Source organism: Galeopterus variegatus, unplaced genomic scaffold (genome assembly GCF_000696425.1).
Source record: "Galeopterus variegatus unplaced genomic scaffold, G_variegatus-3.0.2 Scaffold601, whole genome shotgun sequence".
In the NCBI taxonomy this organism is placed as follows: Eukaryota; Metazoa; Chordata; class Mammalia; order Dermoptera; family Cynocephalidae; genus Galeopterus; species Galeopterus variegatus.
In genome coordinates, this window is record NW_007726712.1 from 173,973 (window position 1) to 197,999 (window position 24,027).

The following is a 24,027-nucleotide window of genomic DNA, read 5'->3' on the forward strand; positions in this document are numbered from 1 at the left end:
AGCTGAAGCCTAACAGCGACCCAGACCCCTGCCTTCTCAGTCCCACCACCGTTCTTCCCCCTGGGGACTGCAGGGAGTTCAGGGTGCAAGGCAGTGGACCATACTCCCATCAGAACGTGCACTAGTTTGCTAGAGCTACCGTAACAAAATACCAAAAAGCGAGTAGCTTAAACAATGGAAATTTATTGTCTCACAGTTCTGGAGGCCAGACGTCCAAAATCAAAGTGTTGGCAGTCAGTTCCTTCTGAGGGCTGCGGGAGAATATGTTCCCTGCTTCTCTCCTAGCTCTGGTGGCCTGACATATTCTTGGCTTGTAGGTGGCGTTTCCCCTGTGTCTTCAGGTCATCTTCCCTCTGTGTATGTCTGTCTCTGTGTTCAAATCTCCCCTTTTTAAAAGGACACTAGTCAGAGTGGATTAGGGCCCACTCTAATGACCTCATCATAACATGATCATCTGCAAAAACCCTATTTCCAAATAAGGTCACAGGTACTGTGGATTAGAACTTCAACATCTTTTTTGGGAGACACAATTCAATACATATCAGACCCTAAGGTTGGGAATCACTGTAGGTACTGTTATATTTCCTGTTTAAATAATAACTGTAAAAGAGCAAACTCTCATAGGGCTTACCATGTGCCACACACTATTATAAGCATGTTTAACAATATGAGGTAGGTTATTTTTATTATCTCCACTTCCTGATGAGAAAGCTGAGACCCAGAGAAGTTAGGTAACATACCAAGGTCACACAGTTTATGAATGATAAGGCCAGGATTCAAACTCAGGCGGTCCTTAGCCACTGCATTATAATAATCGCATCACACTATGTTGGCATTTGTGCCAGTTCCGGGCAGCACAGACATTATCTCATTACAACACCTAGTCCTAAAGAGAACGTCTGGGTGTGGTCCACTCTGGCCATCAGATTGAGTCACTGAGGGTTCTCACAGGGCAATTGCCCCCTGCACCCTGTACAAATCACTACCCAAGGGCACGTCACGGGCAATGCTTGTGTGGGAGGAGTTCTGAGCGGGCAAGTGAAGAACAGGGGCAGGGGGCAGGCAGGACAGAAGGAGCCCACCGCCTCCCTTTCTGAGACCAGATGGGCACAAGACCACACTGTGTCAAACCCAACTGCTGTGCTGTAGTAGAAATGACTTACTGGTTTGTCCTGCAGGCTTTTTATTTACTGGGAGAAGACTGTGGGAAAGAGAATTGACCATGGAAAGCCTGAAACCCCCTGCCTTCAAGTGCCACAGCCATCCCTGGTGTACTAACCACAGCACTGGCCCGGAGCCAGCCCCCTGACTCTGAGTCTTCTCCATAATTGTGTGTATTTGTTGGCATGTCGTTGTTGTTATTATTACTGTTGTAATCACATTACCTGATATTTCTTCCCTGACCACTCTAGGGACAGCACAGACATTAGGTCATAATAATGCAGTTTTTACTGGGAGGCAGAAAACTGTACAGGAACTGGGACCACCAGCTTCCTTCTGGGTAGAGAAGGGCCACCAGGGGTTCTGCCCAGCTCCTAATGCTTCCAGGCTTTCCCCTCTATTCTTAGCAAAGTGGAACCAAAGCTGAGTCTACATTGGATGAGGAGTTAAAGCAGCTAGAAGCTAAAATACACAAGATCGTGGAAAAATTAGGGCAGGCACAGTGACCAGAAGAGCTAGACATTTAGTAGACTTACCTCCTTCTCTGGGCCTGACTGTGGGATTTCCATGGGCAGTGGGGAATGTTAGGGTGCTTTACGCAGGTTAGTACACTAATTCTCACTACAGCCCTGTGGAGTGGATAGTAGCAGCTAGATGGGGACACTGATGGTCAGAAAGTTGCAGTCACTTGTTCAAAGCACTTGGATGCAGGTAGGTGGCAGAGCTGGGTTTCAAACCCAGAGCTGCCTGACTGCAAAGCCCAAGCACCTGCCACTAAACCACATGGCCAATGAATCACAACTCCCCTAATGCCCGGACTCACCTCTTCCCAGACCATATAACAAAGGTTTCCAGGCCAGGCCCACCAGCAGCAGGCTTGATCTCCCTTCTCATGAGCCCCTCCTCATGCTGCTGGGAGCCCTTAGAAGCCATGGGGCTCCAGAAGAGTACAAGTGCTGTGGCCATTCTGGGGAAAGGGGTGAGCATACCTATTAATGAGACGGTCCTTCCTCAAGCAGGGGAGAGATAGACACAGATATATCACAGCCTGACAGGAGCACAGAAGTTTTTATACACATAATCTAGACACACAGAGCAGAGAATATGTCCCTCTTGTCCCTCCTGGGAAGGAGCATCAGGGCTGACTTCTCAGACAAGGAGATCATACTTTCCTGCACCTCACAGTGAGGCGACAGGACAATTACCAGGGCCACCCTGGCCTCAGGAGTGGGTCAGACAAGGCTGCAACCCAAGAGGACACAGAATGTCTGGCCTTAGTCTTGAGCCCACTGGAGGCACCAGCACAGCCCCACCAACTACCTACCCATCCCACGTTCACACACCTCTCTCTCACACCCTAAGTCGTCAGCTGGCTATCGGGCTTGTGAAATCCTGACCCCCCACCACACACAAAAAAATCTCCACCCCACACCTGGGAAGAGGACGTGGAAGGAAGCTACTAACTAAGGGGATGTAGTTGGCTCTATCTTCCTGTGGGAGGTGGCAGGCTTCTCCTCTTCCCGCATCCCCGGCTGCAGCCTGGGCTTCTGGCATCCCACAGCCTCATTCCCAGCTTTTCAGGTGCCCAGGACTGAGCCCTTCTGCATCCCACAGCCAGAAACTGGGTCCTGAGGGGAGGAAAGAAGGGACACAATCCCATCCTCAGGAAGCTGGGACAGTGGTCGGATGGGGGGAGGTAACCATTTCTGTCCTCAGGGAGTTCCCAGTCTGGCGGGGACAGACTGAGTTGCTGCCCACTCAGGGAGCTCCCAATCTGATGGAGGAGACATGGTGCTCGCCCTCCGGAGCTCCTCCTCTGATGGGAGAGATCCAGTCCCTGCCCTCAGAGAGCTCTCAGTCCGACGGAAGGGACAAGCCCCTGCCCTCAGAGAGTGCGCCAACAGCATTCCGAGAAGGCCTGTCTTTGAACTCCAAAGACGCAGGACAGCGTCAGCAGCTGACAGTCCTTCTGTGGTTAGTATCCAGTTCCAGGAGTGCAGCATCTTCCTGGGTTAGACAAGAGGGTCCTCGGGGCAGGAAGGGAGGGGCAGCTGGCCAACTGAGTGGGAGGCCTGGCCACCACGCAGCCCCTGGTCTCACCCCGCTGCCTTGGAGGTGGCAGGCAGCACATTCCCATTTCTCACTCACACAGGCAAGGCCTTGGGTAGCACATGCAGAAGGTCCCTGCTCTTCATTCCATTCTCCTTTCTGTTAAACGCTGGCCTTTGAGAGCCCTGGTGTCAGGCTGTGGAGGGGACATGTTGAGGTCCCAGCCCCAGAGCAGATGGGCTGGCCCTGAGACAGGAGACTGACACCAGCATGGGAATCAGCCCACAGGACCCAAGTGTTGGCACCATACACCCATGTACACACACAGTGCCCTGCACACGGCAGGGCTCACAGGTCTATGCGGACCTGCGACTGAATGGTGGGCTGAGCCAGGCACGCTGCCCCTCAGCTCAGGCCTGTGCCTCCTTATACCCTTTGTTCTCAGATGGTGAAGCCAAAAACAGAAGACTGCCCATGTCACGAGCAGAGCTCAGGGCTGTCCCCTGGCTGGAAGCTCTCCGAAGGCAGAAGCCAAGTTTCCCTCTTCCAGAAGATGGGGGCTTGGTGCAGCCGGGCAGAGAAACAGGCCTTGGGGCCACCCCAGGAAAGAGGCCAGTGCTCTCCTAGGTCCTAGCAGGGGTCCTTAGTGCTCCCAGCCCTGCTGCTGATTTCTCTGGAAAGATAGTCCAGGCAGGATCCACAATCCTCCCACACATGAGTCCTTCCCAAGGCTGAACACCCCCGGTGGTGAGAGAACAAGGACAGAGGTGCCTTGGGGAAGGGGGAAAAGGGAGAAAAGGGAGGTGGCTTCCTCCTGCCACCCCCACAACCCTTCCTCCAGCCTGACTCAGAATGACCATCCTTTTGACCATTTCCCCTTCCCCACCCCATGTTCAGCCTGGCGGGTGCAGGCTGGCTTTTCCAACAGGCTCTGGGTTTGAAGGTGAGTGTGTGTGTGTGTGTGCGCGTGCGCGCATGTGTGTGTGCCCATCTGTCCTGGGGAGCAATAATGGTTAATAAATAAGTGAATGGCAAAAATAGCCTCAAAGGAGCTGACAGGCAGAGGGCCAGAACAGCCGGGCATGAGGCCAGCACCCTGAAATGCCAAATGTTAATTTAGCCAAAAAGAAAAAAAGGTCCATTTCAAGACCGCCTCCATCAGCGTGGGTCAGGGTCTGTTGTGGTTTCTGTGCTGGTGAAGCCCTCCCCAGGCATCCTGAGTGCAGCCCAAGCATGAGGGGCCCCTCTCTCAATGTTGGGGTAACTGCGCTCGAGAGAAGGCACCCAGCCTGGTGCACACAAGGTCATGAACAGGCTGGAAGCTGGCAGGCCTCAGCCATCCACCCAGTTGGCCAGCCCTGTGTTCAGCCCCAAAGGTCCGACCAGCTGGAGGAACATGCTGGACATCACCACAGCCTCACACCCTGCACATGGGTCCTGTACCACCTAGACACTCAGGGTAGGAGATTTGACTCATCGTCCTGGTTGTCACTGCCCTCCTTGCCAGATCCCTCGGGGGCTCACCCGACTTCTCAGGTGGTAAAACAGGTGGCCTTCTCTCCAACATGCCTCACAGGCTCAGAGCTTTCTCTACAGCGAGGCCTCAGGTGGTCCGTGGGTGGTTGAATTGTCCTTTTCTGCAGGCATGCATGCCTTAATGAAGTTACAAAATTGAGCACATCTGGGAGAAGCAGATGTGTGCCCCCTCTCTCTTCCCCAGCAGCCCTAACCCTCTTAAAACCACCCACGGTTTTTCCACCAGCCCCTCTAGACCAGTCTTCACAGGGGATGCTTGTCACAGGGCTGACCTTACCACAGCCTCCCTCAGCTGCAGCCACTCCCAAATCCAGGGGGACCTGGTCCAGGCCACTCCTCATTTCACACTTACCCGGGGCAGCCCTGGCCCCTGCTCACAGTCTGATCCCAGTCAGGTTTTGGAAGTAGCCTCACTCCTGGAGGGTCTATGCTGGTCACTCGCAGCCAGGAGCCAGAATAAGGACATGACGAGGAAGGGGAAAAACCCACAGCCCAGGACCTGGCCCTTCTTTCACTTGCCTTCCTGTTGGAGGTAATGCAATTTTTTTCAATCCTGTTTACTGCCATCCAAACCTACAGGAGGTCAAGAGAAACACTGAGCCGAGCTCTCCTATGATGTGTGGGTATTTAAAAGTACAAACTCTGGCCAGCCTGTGGCTCACATGAGATAACACCAAGGCCACGGGTTCGGATCCGAATATAGGGATGGCTGGTTAGCTCACTTGGGAGAGCGTGGTGCTGACAAAACCAAGTCAAGGGTTAAGATCCCTTTACCAGTCATCTTTAAAAAAAAAAAAAATGTACAAACTCTATGCAGCTGGGACAGACCACAGTTCATTTATTGAGGGCTTTTTACTTGGCAGTGTCCCTGTGCCAAGTGCTTTGCATCCATCATCACATGTTATGCTCAACACAGCCCTCCAAGGTGGCAATTATTATGATATCCCATTTTACAGAGGAGAACACCAAGGCTCGGAGAGGGCAGGCAGCATGCCAAGGAGAGACACCCTACAGCATGGGGGAATGCCTGGGGGAGCTGACATTATAACAGTGGGAGGGAGCAATGAGCAAAGAGTTAAATCTACCCGTGCCAGGCAGCCCCTGAGAAAGGACAGGGTGTGGAAGACAGCACATGGGGCCTGTGGAAGTGCTGGAGCTCTGCCGCCAGTCGGGGTAGCCAGGAAACCATGGTCTGGAGAGGGATGAGTCCTTGGAGGCTCAAGATCGCTGGGCACCAGGTAGAGGCTGGCTGGGGTGGGGGCTCCTGGGTTCCAGAGGGGGGAGGAGCTAGGAGGTTGGATCTTTGGGTGCCTACCACCTGGATGAAGGCAGAGCCCTGGGAATTTGAGGGAAGGAGGCTGATATGGGATATTTAAAGCCAAAAAAAGGTCAGGAGAACGGGCCTTGGGATCCACCCAGCCCCCCTGGGGAGAAGGTGGTGATACCTAGTTCTCCAGAGGTTGGGGATGGTCTCCTGGTTGGGAGCACCAGGGAGGGGATTTGGCTCCATGGGCAACCAAGGAAGAAGCTAATAGGCAGATGCCCAGGTGCTTCTTGTGACCCTCACCCTCTTGTCTGAAGGCCTTGGCCCTCAAGCTCCCTCACTGGGCCTCCCCCAGCCTCGCTGGACAGTGGCAGCAGCCTCCCCACCCATCAGCAGCCTCCAGGCTCTCCCTCTAGGGACCAGCTCCTCACTCTCCTGCATACAAGCCTTCTAGAGATCCCCACTGCCTCCAAAATAAAGCCAAACGCATTGGCGCAGTAGTCTCTACTCTCCCCAACCTAGGCCCCTACCAGCCAGCCTCACCCTTGCCACCACGCTTCTGCCCATGCCCCAAGCCCTCGTGTATTTCCTTATCTTCATGCCTTTGCTCCTGCTGGTCCCTGTGCTGAGCTTGCCCTTCCCCATGTCCCTTACCACTGAAACTCCTACATATCCTCCAAGCTAGCTCAAAGAATATTTCTTTTGGGAAGCCTCCTGTGACCTCCTCCTGAAACCATTCCCTCCCTGGCACAGCCAGCATGCTTTGTCTCTGTTGCTAAAACTGCACGCTGTACTCAGCAGGTATATGTGCCGTCTCTCCACTGGGCTTGAGGGGTAGCAACACATAGAGATAAGAACCCAGACCTCAGGGCCAGGCTGCCCAGTTCACTGTGTGAGTTCGGGCCACTTACTTAACCTGCAATGCCTCAATGTCCTCACCTGCAAGATGGGGAAGACAATGACAGTGCTTACTTTGTAGGGCTATTGTAAGGATGAAATGAGTTAATAACTCATGTAAGTGTCTGCACTTAGAACAGTTTGACACATAGGAGACACTACTTATGAGTTTGCTGTTGAAGGCAGGGTCTGTGGCTTATTCACCTTGGTGTCTCAGTGCCCAACACACAGTAGATATTTGTTAAATAATTCAGCCCAACAAACATTTAATGTCAGTACTTAGGCAAAGAGAGAATCGACACTTAACAAAAAGGTGATTCTCTGTCCCTCTGGTCTGTAGTATTCTCATCCCACGGCACTACCTGTCCAGGGCTCTGGAGTGCAGTCCTTTCTCGTTTGATCCCAGTGCACCCTTTAATGTACACGCTGGCAGGACCTTCGGAGACCATCTGGCTTTTGTTGTACAGATGGGGAAACTGAGGCAGAGGTGGATGTCTTGTCAGGACTGCTGTGCCTGTAGTTACACAGTGTGGTATCACAGCCAGTGTCCCCAGAGTCACCTGAAAACCCCTCTGTCTGCCTCCTCTCTCTGGCTGTTGACCTGCTATGTTCTGCTACCAGGCTACTTCCTAGTTCCTGCCCTCTGGATTAGAGTGTCTCCATCTCCTCTCTCCCTGGCTTTCTACAAAGCCTCTTCCTGCTCTGTCCCCTGAGAATCACCCGGCATAGGCTCAGCAGGATGTTCCCTCCTGCCCTCCATCTAACATCACTCTGCCTCCATCACATCTAACATCACACCTCCATCACCCATCATTCTGCCTTCCCCAAGCATCTCTGCTGGTGAAATCAACACAGGAACCCCTGTCTCTACAGAGAGGCCTGGCACTCCCCATCACTTTGGGGCAGGAGACCCTGACCATCTCAATCCTTTCTCCACCTGAGAAGGCACTATAGGGTGTTACTGTCTGTCCCCAGGGCACCTGCCTCAACTTTTGGGGGTGCCTGTTTAAGAGGCAGGTTCCTAGGCTCTGTCCCCAGACTTACTGGATCAGACTCTCTTGATAAAGGGCCCAGGAATCGAATTTTTAAATAGATTTTCTGGGGAATTCTCGCACACACAGGTTTGGAGTTCCTGGAGTCCTGGCTAAGAATATTAGTGCTGGAGTCCATGGTATCACTCTCCAACTGTGTGACCATAAGCAAGTCACTTAGCTTCTCTGGGCCTCAATTTCTTTATCTATAAAATGTTCTCATCTGAACACAATAAAAAGCAATATCTACCTAATGGGAAATTTTGAGGGTCAAATAAGTTACTAAGTGCTTAGCACTGTGCCTGGCACATGGTGAGTGTGTGATAAATGGTAGGAATTAGCAACATTGTCCTGGGTAAAAGATTTCCATCAGACTGAACGTTCCCCAAGGGGAGGGACAAAGCCTTTTCATTCCATGCCTGGAGCCCTAAGGGTTTATTGGGACAGTGGCAAGGCCAATGCACAGAAAAGAAACAGAGATGCTGTTCCCAAAGACCCGGGCTGCCATGGCCCGCCCCACACCTGGCAAGCTATCAGGACACTTCTGAGGGCGTGAGAGCAAGTGGGAGAGGGTGGGCTGCACACACTCACACTCCACCTGTGTGGCCGACTCTGCCGGGGAAGAGAATGCCCCACCCCAATCCCGCACCCTCAGCAACTGCTCCTCCCTGCCCTGGCCACTGCCCCCGAGCTGCAAGCTGCGGTGTGGAGACTCAGAGGCAGCATGAATGCCCACGTGTTGCTCCAGGGCTGGCCTAGCCCTTCTACCCACCTCTCCACCAAATGTAGGGGTCCCGCCACCTCCCTTCTCTACCTGCTCCACAAAGGAACCTAGAGAGGACCCAGGAGACATGAAAAGGCCATTCCATATTTTTTAGTTCCCTTAAGAGCAATCAGGACTGTTCTTTAAGTCCCAGGCTGAAGGCAATTTTCCTTTCACTTCCAGGAGAAGATACAGAGCAAAAATAAGGAGCAAAAAGACTGCAGGGGACGCAGGCTGGACTCAGTCCTACAAGCCTAGATGCACTCGCATCCTCCAAGAGGGCTGCCCCAGACCCCACCAGCTCTTCCCAACTCCTCAGATACCCCAAGATCCAAGCAGAGGGTGCCACTACTTCAAACCCAGCAGGAGTTCCCGAAAGACCCAGGGAAAATCATCCAGAGGTGTCAGAGGGAGAGGATTGAAGTCAGCCCCCCAGACATCAGGTGGGGAAAAAGAGGGGCAGCAACACCCCACATGGGGAAGATGTTAGATGGTGACTAATGGGCTTTTCTAGGCCATTGCCACCAATGCTGGAGAAATATTTCACTTTAAAAATAAATGTAAAGCAAAATCCAAAATTAACTCTCCCCAGATAACCCCTTTCCAAAGAAAGACCACATCACAATCCACATGTGGCCAATCGTGGAGGATTTAACCTGAGGACATCTCTCCATCCTGGACAGGGACACTTCCCACACAGCTGGTGCCTTCCAATCTTTTCAGTCCTCAGATGGACCCCAGCTTCATCCACTTCTCTGTCCTCCCATAGCAGCAGAAGGTCCTTGTCCTTCTTGTCCTGATCCAAAGGTGCTAGAAAGGAACAAAGCTCAGAGGGGACAGGAAAGGAAATCCTCTCAGTACCAGCCCCATCTCTCCACCACCCTACACATGACCTTTCTTTATTCTCTTTATCTTTGTCACACACAGTGATAACAAATGCATATGGGGAGTTGCCAGCTAAATAAGTCTTTGCTTTTCACTGTAGAGTTGAAGAAAAAGTAATAGTGCTGGGCTAACATTGCTATCTACCAAACAAATTCATTCATCCACCCAATAAATATTTATTGAGCATCTACTACAGATACTTGTAGTTTACACTGTAGTTGGAAAGAGACTCAGAAGGACTAACGAACACTGCCAAAGGTGGTAAAGCCACAGGTGTTTGTACAATTTCTCACTCAAAAGTGAAATATCGTATAAAAAAGAGGAGAGGGAAGAGTTAATACCAATCAATAGGCATTTGTTTGTAGCTAAGAGGCCTTCAGAAACGTTGAATGAGCTTTGCTGCTCTGCTAAGATGGTCAGTCTAGCAGTCATGTAGCAGTCATTTTCTAAAATATTCTTGCAGTTATCACAGCACTGCACTAAGCCATTTATCGAGCCACATTTGGGGTTAACTGATTGTGATAAGAGCAACATAATATAAGCGTGGATCACTAGACAAATTCCACAGCCTTGCTTGATAAGAGTTTATACACCAACCATCAACAAAGTCTTCTTCCCCTACTACATGCTGACAATCACTTTAAGTGGCCATCACTCTTTACTGAATCACCACAACACACCCTTTAGATATAAACAACCTGCCTCTCAGTATAGCCATAAATCAGGTGTGGTGTCATCACATGACCCCTGTGCTGACAAGGGGAAGCTCAAGGTGGTGGTTTTCAATCCCGGTGCATGTTAGAATCACCGGGAGCATTACAAAACACTGATGCCCAGGCCACTCCAGGTGAGCCTGGACTCTGGGATTAGGGGAAGACTCCTAGATGTGCCTTCACTTCCCACACCCAAACTCAGATGGATCCCCCTGAGGTTAACCCAACCGGAAAGCCTACAAATCAGCCCTGGGCATTTGAAGTGAAAAACTGAGGCTGACACGCACACTATAATACACAGCAATAAACTATAAGGAAGTTTATAATGCATTGTGGAACTGCTATTTCATGGGACTGCTTTGAAGAGTGAAGAATCCTTTCTGGAATTTGTCTAGTGATCCACGCTTATATTTATTATCCCTTCAGTATACCCAGGAACTTGCCTGTTGAGGCTTTGAGGTCCTCCCCGCATCTTAGAGCTGCAAAGAGGGATGTGGGGAGGAGGCAGCAGGCAGGAAAAGACACGAGAAGAAAGATGGGAAGAAGGGAAGGGACAAAGGATGGGAGGGAGAGGAGAATGGGTGCAGCGCAGCCCTTCCTGACATCACCTGACAGAGCAGTGGGGCAAGGGGGATCCCGCAGCAGGAAGTGTGATGAAGGCCAGTGCTTTCTAAGGTCAGGACCAGGCACAGGGCTGAGAGGTGAGACCCCGGTAGGGAAGACAGGGGTCCAGGGAGGGAGCACCACGACGGCTCCCTCTCTGCCAAAGTCAGAACTCCTGGTAGAACCTGAGAATGGGAACTTTCTGCCTTCTTCCCACAGTGCTGGGCAAGTGAGGGTCTGAAAGTCAATAACAATCAGCAAATGGGGCTGGCTGGTTGGCTCAGCTGGTTAGAGTGTGGTGCTGATAACACCAAGGTCCAGTGTTCAATCCCTGTACGGGCCAGCTGACAAAAAAGAATAATAATAATAACTTTCAGCAAATATTTGGGTATTAAAACAGACACGGTCTCCACCCTCAGAGAGCCAACAGTCAAATGGAAAGACAGATAAACAAACCCACCAATATATAATTGCACACCAGCATAAGTGCTACAGAGAAAAAGAAAAGGATGTTTCTAATTTAGATTCACAGTGTCAGATGTTGCAAAGGCAGGGCTCAAGGAGGGGCACGGGCCTACACTGCTCACCCGGGATTCAGCTCTGGCCCCTGTCCCTCTGCAGCCTCCTCAGCTGAGATGTCAGCACCAAGGCACTTCCCAGCTGGCATCACCTACTGGAAGCCAGTCAGGGGGATGAATGGAATCCTTCCATGCAGTGTGGTGAAATGCTTACAGGAAAAGGGACTTGGCCAGAGGAAGACTGGGGACTAGGGCATGTTAAGTGAACAAATAAATAGTCTTCCCATCCCCAAAAGAAGACAGGAAAATAAAATCTTGAAAACCCACTTAGCGAAAGAGTTTCGTTTTCCTTTCTGTTTAAAAGAGCAACAGGGGTATGGATTTGAAGCAGAGCTGAAGGATATTTGGGGTGCTTTTTAAGGTGTTGACGGTTCTGTGAAGCTCAGCTTTAAAGACATCTTAGAAATACTGTAGTAAGCACTAAAGTACATACGTTCTAGATGCCACCCTGGCTGTGCCTCGAGGCAATCCTGGTATGTCCCAGCAGCCTCCTCCCTGTCCCACTTATGCTACCAGAAGACCAGACATGAGGCAGCCCCAGCCCTGAAGCCAAGCAATCCTAGTGTCACCTCTGACCCTTCTTCTGGGCCTCAGTCCCTCCTCACATCCATAAAACCACTCAGGAGTTCTTCATAGGTAAATATCTGACCCCAAGTGCCTCCTAGACACTTCAGCCTAGGATCGCTGCTGGCTCAGGAAATGACAACTCATTTAACGTCCATCTGAGGCACACACCATGAGGGAAGGAAGGCCATCACAAGGGAAAAACTACGCATTCCAAAACCAAACTGAGACGACTGCCTGAGAGCAGCCATGCCTCCTATAGCTTCTGAAGGCAACTTGGTGGACCACCCCACTGTGGAAAGAGCACTGGGGTTAGAGTCAAGATCTAGATTTGCATAGCAGCTCCAACACTAACCAGCTAGCAGTGTGACCTGAATGAGGTTCCTTTGCCTCTCTGAACTCACTTCCTCCTTTCCAACACAACACCAGCAGCACAGTCTGTATTTCACCCCACAGCTCGCAGAGAGCCCTCACAGCGTAGCATGTCTAGGCCACCCAGCAGCAGATCCTGCCAGTCAGGAGAAAAGTAACTGAAGGGAGGTGAAGGCAACCTGGCCAGTAACATACTCAACTGGGCTGTCTCCTGGGCCCTCAGCCCCAAAGCCAATGTCTGCCTGTCTTAACCCATCACCTCCTCAGAGCCGTCATGGGAAGCAAATGAGATCACACATGGATAAGTCCTGTCACCAATAAGACACTCATCAAATGTAAGGGTAGGGCCAGCCCGTGGCTCACTCGGGAGAGTGCGGTGCTGATAACACCAAGGCCCCGGGTTCGGATCCCATATAGGGATGGCCGGTTCGCTCACTGGCTGAGCGTGGTGCTGACAACACCAAGTCAAGGGTTAAGATCCCCTTACCGGTCATCTTTAAAAAAAAAAAAAAAAAAATGTAAGGGTATTTGAGCCACTGTCTAGTACAGTCTCAACCCTGGAAATGTCCAAGCTTCATCCCTAAAGATTTTAATATAAATGGTCTGGGGAGGGCCTTGGCATGGGTATTTTTTTAAAGCTCCCCAGGGGATTCAAAAGTGCACCCAGGATAGAAAATCCCTGGTGTACAGCACTCCCTCTCCCTAGCCCCGTCTGTCACCCATGACCATTCTGAAGTAACAAACCATGCAGAACGACACAGGGACCCTCAAAAGGACCTGGGCCTAGGTCTTCCACTAATATATGGCAGACCACTCTCCAGCAACGGCCACGTGTATGTCTCCAACTATGTCACGCACAGTAGGGACTCAATAAGTGAGCCTTAAGTTGAACTAAACTGAATTTTACATGTTTGAGCATGGTGGTCTGGCACGTTCCATCAGAGTTAAGTAGGCTGAGTGTCAAAATTAGAGAAAAGATGAGGAGGCACCGCATTAGCAGATGAGGTTCCTGCAGACTCCAGGAGAAGATCTGACTAATTCCTGACTCCTCCACTGACCAAGTGATGCCACAGCCTCGCCAAGAACCTGCAGGCCCTTCACACAGCAAGTAATTTCTTTCAGATCTGCATCATAGCAAAAATGCCTCAAATCAAGGAATCTTCTTTCTCATCTAAGAAAACCTTCTTTTTTTAAGGTCACAAGTTCTGCTGCACCTTGTAACAACAGCTTAGAAATCCGAAGACAAAGGGCTGGCCAATTAGTTCGTTGGTTAGAGCACAGTGTTATAACACCAAGGTCAAGGGTAGATCCCTATACCAGACAGCCACCAAAACAAACAAACAAAAAAATCTGAAGACAGGTCAGAGCACAAACAAGAAAGGGCACCGTTAAGCACACACTTTAAAGAAGTAAAAATTCAAAAAGTAATATGTATCTTTTTTATTTATTTATTTTTTAAAGATGACCAGTAAGGAGATCTTAACCTTTGACTTGGTGTTGTTAGCACCACGCTCTCCCTTGTGAGCTAACCGGCCATCCCTATATAGGGATCCGAACCCATGGCCTTGGTGTTATCAGCACCGCACTCTCCCAAGTGAGCCACAGGCAGGCCCTGTAATATGTATCTTTTTAAAAATTGTTTTTTTAGATTTCACATCATCCTCTAGTCCAGGAATTGATCTACTAGTGACAAAAATAAATTATCAAATAGGAGAGAAGGGCCCAAGGCAGGACTAGGTTCTAAGTCTGCCATGGAGTTCTGCACCGTGCATTGCTGCCCCTAGTAAGTGGCCTTGCTCCTCCCTAGTGTTCAAGTCAAACCTGGGTTAGAATCCCAGCTTCTCGGGGCCGGCCCATGGCTCACTCGGGAGAGTGCAGTGCTGATAACACCAAGGCCACGGGTTCGGATCCTATACAGGGATAGCTGGTTCGCTCACTGGCTGCATGTCGTGCTGACAACACCAAGCTAAGGGTTAAGATACATTTACCGGTCATCTTTTGAAAATAATTAATTAATTAATTAAAAAAAAAAAAAAAAAGAATCCCAGCTTCTCTACTCCCTGTTTGGATTCCCCTAGAAAAAGACTCTGAGACAAGGATTCAAGTACAAGTGGTTTATCTGGGAGAAAACCCCAGGAAACAGTAGAAGGGGAGTGGAGAAATGAGACAAGAAAGGGAAGAAAACTAAAAAAGAAGAAGAGTGTGTTATCAAGCCTGTTATCACTGTGAGCAACTAGAACTTAATCCTTTCAGAGAGCTCTGGGAGACAACATAGAACACAAGCCTCAGAATTAGGCTCCCCTCACCCCCAGGGACCAGGGAGCTGGATATTCATCGACCAGCATGCAACAGCCATTGGTTGAGAGCTGCTATCAGGATGGTAACTCCCCAGCACTTCTGACCTGCCCTACCAGCAGGCCCCTCAGCTCAAGGCCCTGAGGTGCTAAGAGCTGGAAGTCTGGCTGGCATGAGGGAAAGGTACATGCCCAGGGAATATGGGTGGGGCGCTGAGCCATCTGTTATATCACTTGCTGTGTGACCTTGGGGAAGCTACTTACCTTCTCTTATCCCAGTTTCTGCAGCAGTGTAATGGGGATAAAAATGTCTTCCTCATAGAGTTGATATTAAGACTAAATGAGGTCATGCATGTAAGGGATTAGCCCGGTGCCAGGCTTGTAGTAAAGACTCAATATACAGAATGCTCATTGTTTATAATCAATATTCTTTATGAGCATCCTCCTTTTGGAAAAGGGATTAGGAAAAAAAGAAACATTTACAGAAGAAGGATGATCTGGAATGGCCCCTCACTACTTCTCCATGCCCTGCCACACATTCAGTGACTGAAGCAACAGTTCCAGAAAGACAATAAATGAACCCCAGGCCCACCAACGGTCATTATGCAGAAGCCCAACCTGCTCCAATGTCTAATGACAGCAGAAAATCCTTAAAAGAAACCAAAGCTAGATAAAGGAGGAATCTCCCCGGTCCTTTCCAGTCCCATCGTTTTATTTTATAAAGGATTTCTGACCCAGATGGAGAATGAGACTTGAAAACAGGCAGCCAGCCAATACAGACTGGGCAATCTCCATCCTGAGGGAGGAATGCCAGGTAGGCCTACCCTGGAGGCAGGGGACCTGGACCTTGAGAAACTTCAAGGCTCCTCCTAGCCCCTGAAGCAGTATGTACTAAAGTATGTTCTAACAAACACTAATGCCCCCCTTCCCAAGACATTCCTTGAAAAAATGGTTCTGGGGTCCAATATGCTCAATAAACACAACATCCCCATTAGCAAATTTTTACGCACATTAACATATTAAAAGCTTTAAAGTCTAAGAATTCTGTTTAATCCAGTATTTCATAAACTTATCTGACACAAATCATACGTGTGCACCTAAAACATCAACTAACATCCCTCCAAGTGACACACTTAGTGGGAGATTCTGGGCTAAAGGAAGTCCTGGGAGCTGAGACCCTGTGTGAGTCACCTTTGCATGCCCAAGTCCTTGCACAGTGCCTGGTACACAGTAGACACCTAATAAACTATTGTTACCTGAATGAAAGGAAAGAGGCTGAAAGAATGACTTAATGATGGTTTTCAAATCTGTGAAGTGATATAGTATTAGCAGTGCCAGGCAACAGCTCTCTGTTTCTAAGAAGGCAAACATTTTAAATTGCAGCAGGAGAGATTTTGGAAGCCCTGCTCAGAGTTTAGGATTACAACCCACCAAAATAGGCTTCCAAGCCGAGCTGCTGCGCTTCCGTCTGTGGAGGTGTTGGTCTAGCACTTCGGCACAGCCTAGAGTCTGTGTGCAGGCGTCCATCCACCCCCAATCATTCATTCATTCACTCATTCACACCCTCACTGAGCACCTACTATGCACTCATGGAAGTGAGGCACTAGGTCTCTCAGTACCCCTTCCAAAAGCCAAGTGGGACTGCAGTGAGCTCTGTGATAAAGGCCAGGGAGCCCTTAAGGGGAGGGGAGAGGGAACCCTGAGAGTGTGAGGTCAGGAGGCCTCAAGCCCAGAAGCAGCAGCTCATAAGCCCTCCCAGAGCAAGATGTTGGGGGGGTGAGGGGAGGGCTATAACAATTTCACACTGACACATGAAGCTGGCCTAAAGAATAAAGCCTCCACTGTCTCCTCGTGTTTGTCTACCCCCCCAACTTTTCTTGTGACTATATCCCGTTGTTCTCTGACAGCATCCCTGCCCCCACTTCCAAGTCCTTCCCCTCCCCATACTCATACCTCCAATCTCCTCTTCCTTTCCTTAAGCCCTACTCCAACTCCTTCAAACCATCTCCTAATTCCCTAATTCCTCCCTCTCTTGCCTCTCTCCTCCACCTCCTGACCTCCCTGTTCTCCACATTCTATATCATCTGTTCTGGACCTTGGGGGTCCTCAGTGGGTTTCATGTCCATTTACCAAACAAATGAATGAATAAACCAGTAGTCAAACTTAGGTCCATCTTTCTACTAACCCCCACTCCCAATAGTGAGCCACGGGTTGCTTTGCCTCAAACAAGAAGGGAGGAACAGACTGGAATGGTGGGGGGAAAAACAAGAAGAGATTGTGAGTCCAGGGCTGGACACCCCTCCTGTCCCATTTCACCACCACCACTATCACCAGTAGCCTTCAGATCTGCATGCCTGCATCAGTTAATACTCATCAGCCCCCCAGACACCTCCCAATGGGTCTGTATGTATGCAGTGATTTTGCTTCTTTGAAACAGAGGCTGAGATTGGCACGATGACGGGACACCCCAGTGGACTTCAGGAGGCAGCCACACTGTTGTAAGACACTGAACCACAGAATCCTAGGGTTAAGTGCAACCTGAGTGGTCATCTTGGCCAATGATCCCAAACCTAAGAGTTTGATCATCAAGATCACCTGGGGAGCTTTAAAAACTAGACCCATGCTGTTTAAAAAATAAATCCATTCCTGAGTCCCATTCCACCTGTGGAAGCTGCACCTTCCCAGTGGGTCCTGGGAGTCTGCATTTTTCAAGAACTTCCCAGGTACTTATGATGAGCTTAGGTTAGGAATCAATGATACAGTGACCCATCCAAACTTCTCCCAAGTAGGCAATTTCCTCAGTAACAAGCGTGGCAGATGGCAATCCAGTCTCCACTTGAATACCTCCACTGACAGAGCTGGCCACCCCAAGAGGCATCTGGTTGGACTGCTGCAACCCTAATGGCTGGAAAGGTACCTGCTACCCAGAGCTTAAATCTCTCTACTATCTCCATCCATTTGCTCCAAACCTTCCCTTGGGAGCAATAGAAAATAATTTAGTCCTTCCTCTAATACCCGACAACAGGGATTCCAGCAATAATGCCTTACCCATCTCACTAGGTTTTCTTACATGATACAGTCTGCTCCTCTCCCAGCTAAGTGTCCCCCATTCTTTCAAATGTTCTCTCAGAAGTCAAGGTTTCCTGTCATCTTACCAAACTGGTTACCCTCTCTGAATTCTAGAATAAAACACAGTATTACAGATGAGGCCTCGACCTTCCTGTAAATGAGGTACACCTATAAACTAACCAAGATCCAGTGAGTCTGTCCTAACAGCCACCCCAAAACATGGGCTCACATGAAGAACACTGTCCACTAACTAGGAACCCCCAAATTTTGTTCACAATGTGATCTTTAAAAAGAGATCTTCCCTGTCCTACATTAGGACATTGCCTTGCGAAAAAAAATACAGTAGGGCTATCTAATTCTCTCCATAAAGTTTTGTGTTTGGGAGAGAAAATGAATGCTGATCCTGCCCTCTGAGAGCCAGCTACCTTCATCTGACAAACACAAATGAAAGAAGGATATGCTAGAACATCACTTACGTAACTGTACCCAAAGGATTTGTGGGCATAGCCATGTTGGAGCCCCCAGAGCAAACTTTCCATTCCCAACACAGGCTACACTCCTGGGAAGTAAACGACCAGGAGCTGGACCCACCACAAGATAAATAAAATTAACTGAGGTACCCAGCAGGCAACCATGTACCAGAAGTCACCCAGCGAGAGGCTGGCACAATCAAGGGAGGCTCCCTCCTCTGTCCCCCTGCCTACTCCCTACCTCTCCCTCACCTTTGGCTGAGACCAAGGTGATAGTTCCAGTCACATCTCTCAGGACAGAAGGCCTGACCCCACCATGGGCCACAGTCTTACTTCTGCAGCCAGCTGTACCCTCTGACACAGACTTGGAGCCAGGGACTGTCTGCAGAGGAGCACTTCTGTCCAAGCCTTTTAAACATGCTCTTGCTTGCAGATCAAAACTTAGATTGAATTATTAACAGTAGACATTCCCGCAAATACAGCAGCTGTGTATTCTGCTGCTGGGCTGAATCTCCACCATTCCTGAAGTCCTCCCCACAGAGATCGAGGGAACCTGGGATCTAGAAAATGATCACCTACTCAGAAGCCCTGCTAGACCCTCACCCCCAGTCACTTCTGCTCCCCTCTAAACAACCACTCCTATCTGCCTACATAAAGAGGCGATATAACAATTAGCAACTACAATTAGCCTTGAGGCAAGACAAGCAGACATTCCTCCACTCCAGACTCAAAGCCAAAGCCAAACCCTGACCCAAGGCTGTTGCTATCGCAACCAGATTCCTCCTGTCCAGAAGTGCAGGTGATAGGGGGAATAACTGGGGAAAGGCAATGCCTTGGTGGTTGCAGTGGAAGCATGTCTTCCTCCATACCATCGAGCAACGCACATTGGGCAACCCTGGTTACCCACCAGACAGGCCTCTAGGCCAAGTTCCAGAGCAAGGAAGTGGCTCTTCAGCAGGGCTCTCCTGGGCTGCTGAGTAGGTGGGCAGCAGGGAAATTCTGGCCATGGGGCCTGGCGAGCTGATCACTCAAGTGGAGCCCCCAGTCTCACTTTGGAAAGGGGGGCGAGTGCATCCAGGGTACTTCCCCTGAGATGCCAGAGGTCAAGGCAGAAGAGTGATCAAGGCCCAGAATCAGAAAGGCAAATGGCCATGGGAAGCCAACACCAGTCAAGATTAAACAGGACAGAGCTGCAATGATCTCCTTTCAAAGTTAATGCAAAGGTTCCCCCAGCCCACCTCCACCACCCTGGCCAGTCTACATGCCAGACAGACAGACACATGCACGTGCACACTCACACACACACACTCACTCACACACACACACACACACACACCCATCCCTCGCCTCCTCGCTACAGACACTCACACGTGCTCACAGTCACAGAACATCACCCACACAGTGCTTGTGCCTTTCTGATCGCTGGAACAACTGGTGACAGTTGTGGGTTCAAACAGGTGCAAAGGAAGAAATGCAGGAAATCACTGAGTTTCTCCCAAAAGGATGGGGGAAGGGAGTAAGGAGCCGAAAAAAGATAGGGTGTGGTGGGGGATGGGTCGTCCCATACTGCAAGGCAACCTCTAACAGCTCCCCTAAGCTTATAGGGACCCACTAGAGGTCAAAGTCTTCTCCTCAGAAGCCACATCTAATGTGGTTGCATGATAATAATATCCCACATTTGAATATCAGGACTACTTTTCAGAGAGATCTTCCATCCATCATCACCTCCTAAAGTAACACTGGACAGCAGAGATGCTCATCTCCTTCAGCTCAAATGATCACTCCTCCACCACAGGGCTCAAAGATGTTTTCTCCAAAATAATCTTTAACAGCTAAGCATATGTAATAGCTATGTGAGCGTGCGTGTTTGTGTGTGAGTGCGTGCAGAGGCTTTGTGTAGCAGAGTGGGATACAGTCAAACAAAAATGAGGTTGCCATGGCAACAGGCTCCGGCATCACTGCAGCCTATTAACACAAGTGAGGAATGTGTTTGGCAGATGCTCGAGTGTTATTTATGGTATGGGTGTAGCAGAGGGACTTCTAACAGGCAAAAGAGGAGAAAAAAACAACCCCATGACGCTCCTACTGTACCCTGGCGAGGAGACAGGAGACGACAGTGAGACAAGAGCACAGAAGATGCTGCGAGGCCAAGTGAATGGGGAGTAAGAGACGGGAAAGGAGAACAGGCAGGAAGGCAGAGAAGAGGAGAGGTGGGCTGAGAGCACCAGGGGACCAGTGGGAGAGGGAAGAGAAAGGAAAGAAGAGAGGAAAGGAGCAGGCAGAGAGAGAGAGACAAAGAGAGCATGAGCGCAGAGGCGGAGGGTGACAGAGACCTGGGAAGAGCAAGAGATACAGACAAGGGGAAGAAACACCATCCCATAAAGAGGGGCTGCCGCACCTCGCCTCTTGTCCCTCTCTTGAGTAAAAACCATCAGGAGGCAACAGTTAAGAAACCAAATGCTTCTCCTCCTAACTGGAGCCAAGGGCAGAGCCTCAAACATAAGAAGAGTGGGGAAGAATAAAATACACTGGTCATCGCCTCTTGTCCCTCTCTTGAGTAAAAACCATCAGGAGGCAACAGTTAAGAAACCAAATGCTTCTCCTCCCAGCTGGAGCCAAGGGCAGAGCCTCAAACATAAGAAGAGTGGGGAAGAATAAAATACACTGGTCAGATAATGACATTGAGGATGAGGACCTGGGCTGTGGGAGGTATGGGACCAGCCTTGCAGGAGGAGAAGTGAAGAAATGCTAACACAGCTCACCGAGGGCTTACTATGTGCCCAAGGTACCATGGAGGGGAATTCTCAAAGCTCTAGCACTAGAAACCTTCCACTCCCCTTTCCCTCAACATGTCTTCATCAAAGAAAAGAATGAGGCATCTAACCCAAGCCACCCTCAAACACCTGCCGCTCTGCAGTAACCTGAGGCAGAGGTGACTGGCTGGCCTGTCCCACTAATATCCCTCCACCATCCAGCAGGGTTTGCTCAAGAAAGACAAATTTTATATCAGGCATAATCAGAACAGTAAATCAAGTACAAACAAAAAAAGATACCGTTTTCTCTGAAGCCAAATAAAAAGAATGTTTGCATTCCCTTGTCTTGGGCTATTCATAACAAGCTCTGCTGTACTTGGGGCAGATCATGAAAAGCTAAGTGTAAATCCACCCAAAATCCTATAGCCCAGCCAAGATCTAGGGACCACAATGGATCAAAGAAGGTTGGGGTGGGAGTCGATAGCATGGGGAGAGAAGGGGGAGGGATCTGTCCAAGGAACCAGAAGTGGAAGTCAGTCAGTCAGACACTCCACTGCTACAATGCTAAGATGGAAATGGGGCACCCCAGGTTCAGTGCCCCTTTCCTGGGATCTGACTTCAGTCTCCTAAATAATACATCTAGGATTGCCTACGGTTACAATCAGACCCTATGTCCCAAGTCTGGTCCAGAAAATACCCTGAACTGTCCTGGAAATCTCCACTGCTTCATATGGATGACATGCCCTTCCCTGTGTTGAAAAGCTACATCCACCCACACCAGGAACACTCCCCAAAGATCCAACACCTATCTGAGAGCATGGGTCCTCAGGTCAAAAGATTTGGAGCCTTTGCACACATTAACAACAGTAGTAACTTTTTAAAACCACCACCTCCCAAAAGGTTTCTCTCTCACGTTCAAAGCTGATTTTTTTCTTCTGATCCCAGATCAGAAAAACTTTAACTCAGCATCAACAACCCCACCTATTCCACTCTATGGACCCCAACCAAATTGGCAAGCAGTTATTAAATCTCTACTAAGTACTCCGCACTGTGCTAGGCAAGGGAGAGAGGGTGGAGGAGGAAAAAACACATGTACATCAGGATTCCTGAATCCAAGGAGGTTACCCTGGACAGAGAGCAAAACCCACGGACACTGGAGAATAAGTAAGTGCTCCACTCTGTGGCTCTGACTCTATTGTTAACCACGCAGAACGGGGAGAGGCCAGTGTGGCTGGAAGAGAAGGCGGCTCCTTGTAGGAGAGGAGGCTTGTGCAGAGGATGTTGGAAGGGGCACAGACAACTCTCTCACTCTCTAGCAAGGGAGCCTGGGGCCCTCAGACGTTACATGTACCCTCCCTCCCAGTCATTGAGGACCTTGCAGGTTCAACTAAGCCCAGCGCCCAAAAACCCATACAAGTGCTGTTCCTTAGGGGAGAACACTGTGTCCAGGAAGCCAGGAGACATAGGAGAGCACCCCAGGAAAGACACACCACTCCACAGGATCAAAGTCTGAGGGAAGGTATTAGAGGTTGGGAGAAGGAGGAAGGCAATGACGATGGGACTCATAATAGGTTCTACTAGAGGAGGCAGATGCCAGGAAAGGGGAAGGATGTAGAGCAGGGTCCACAGTTAAGAGACTTGCCTGCAGCAAATGCCCATTCGCCTCTCTCAAAGTGGAGCAGCACACAAACAAGCAGGCTTAGCAGAGGTCACGGACTAGGACCATGAAACCGCAAACAAGAGGACACTAAGGGGAGAAGGAGTTGGTGTCAGAGGGCTATCTCATCCTGAATTAGGGATGGCAACCACGCCACTCTCCCAGAAGCCTTCAGTAGAGTCACCAGTTAACCAGACAGAAGTTTTTCCTCCTGAGCCCACAGTTCTAGGTTCGCCCACAAGTCCCAACAGGATCAAAGGTCCCCACCCCAAGCAATGACCAGGAGCACCCACTTGAAGGGTCATAACGTCAACATCAGTTTTCTGCTCAGGCCAGAGGGGGACTGCCACCACACACATCTCAGCAGTGGCTCTCAGGAAGGGTGGCTGCTAAAGGGTCCAGCCACTTTTGTTAGGGGACTTTTGTACACAGGGACAGAAGCTCAGGGAGAGATGGGGATGGGACCTCTCCATATAGTTTTCTCCTTCAATCCTCCTTCCTCACTCCTGTCTCTACAGTGATGGCTACAGTTTGGTGCCTGTCATCACCAACATTACCAGTAACACAAGGGCAATTTTTTGTTTAAATGAAGACGCTGGGTCTCAGAGCAGCTTATGTGACCGAGCCCTATCTCTCTACCTCTTTTCACCACTGTGAAGGGTGACGGTGGGATTCCTTTCTTTGGAGTCGAGCCTAGGCCTGCCCGCCCCGCAATCCACTCCCTGTGGCTGGGTGGGCCCCTACCTGCTTGAGTAGGAACTGGTCCTGGGCGTTGGTGCGCAGGGCGATGGCCAGGTGGAGGGCAGACAGAAGCACCCCGCTGAGCACTGCAGCCCGCATGCGCACGGGCAGCAGAGTGTAGATCGTGTAGATGAAGAACACCGTCCACCAGATACCTTCGGAGGCGCTGCGCGGCTGGGGCAGCAGCAGACCCACCACCTGGACGGCCAGCACCACGGCGATAAGCGCATAGCAGGCCAGGCCCATGTGGTCCTGGTGGAAGGCGGCACGGTTGCAGAGCACTGCCATGATGAGGATCACGCCCACGGCGGCCGCTAGCACGGACAGGTAGGGCAACTGCAGCGGTGGCCGCGCCGCGTGGAAGGCCAACATGACCAGGCACACGAGCACCAGCACGGCCATGAGCATGGTGAGGCTGCTCTGGTTCAGGCGGAAGAAGTAGCGCTGGTACAGCCGCTCCAGCTTGTCCGATGGGAACTTCTTGGAGCGAAATATCTGCAGCAACGCCAGGCAGCAGGCGCCCAGCGACAGCACCGCACCGGGCCCCGCGCCTGAGCCCGCCGAACTGCCGCCATCCCCGGACCCCTCGCCGCCCTCGACGGCGCCGGCCTCCAGCTCGTCAGGCGC

At 50.4% G+C, this 24,027-nt stretch overlaps 1 protein-coding gene across 1 annotated transcript in view; it reads right to left on the reverse strand.

The window, feature by feature from the left end:
* ADCY5 (adenylate cyclase 5) overlaps positions 1-23,947 on the reverse strand; it is a 154,380-nt gene extending 130,433 nt beyond the window's left edge. Inside the window, exon 1 of the mRNA XM_008570416.1 lies at positions 23,404-23,947. Coding sequence (XP_008568638.1) covers positions 23,404-23,808 — 405 coding nt within the window. The 5' untranslated portion in view covers positions 23,809-23,947. The remainder of the gene's footprint in view (positions 1-23,403) is intronic.
* Positions 23,948-24,027: the final 80 nt, after the last annotated feature.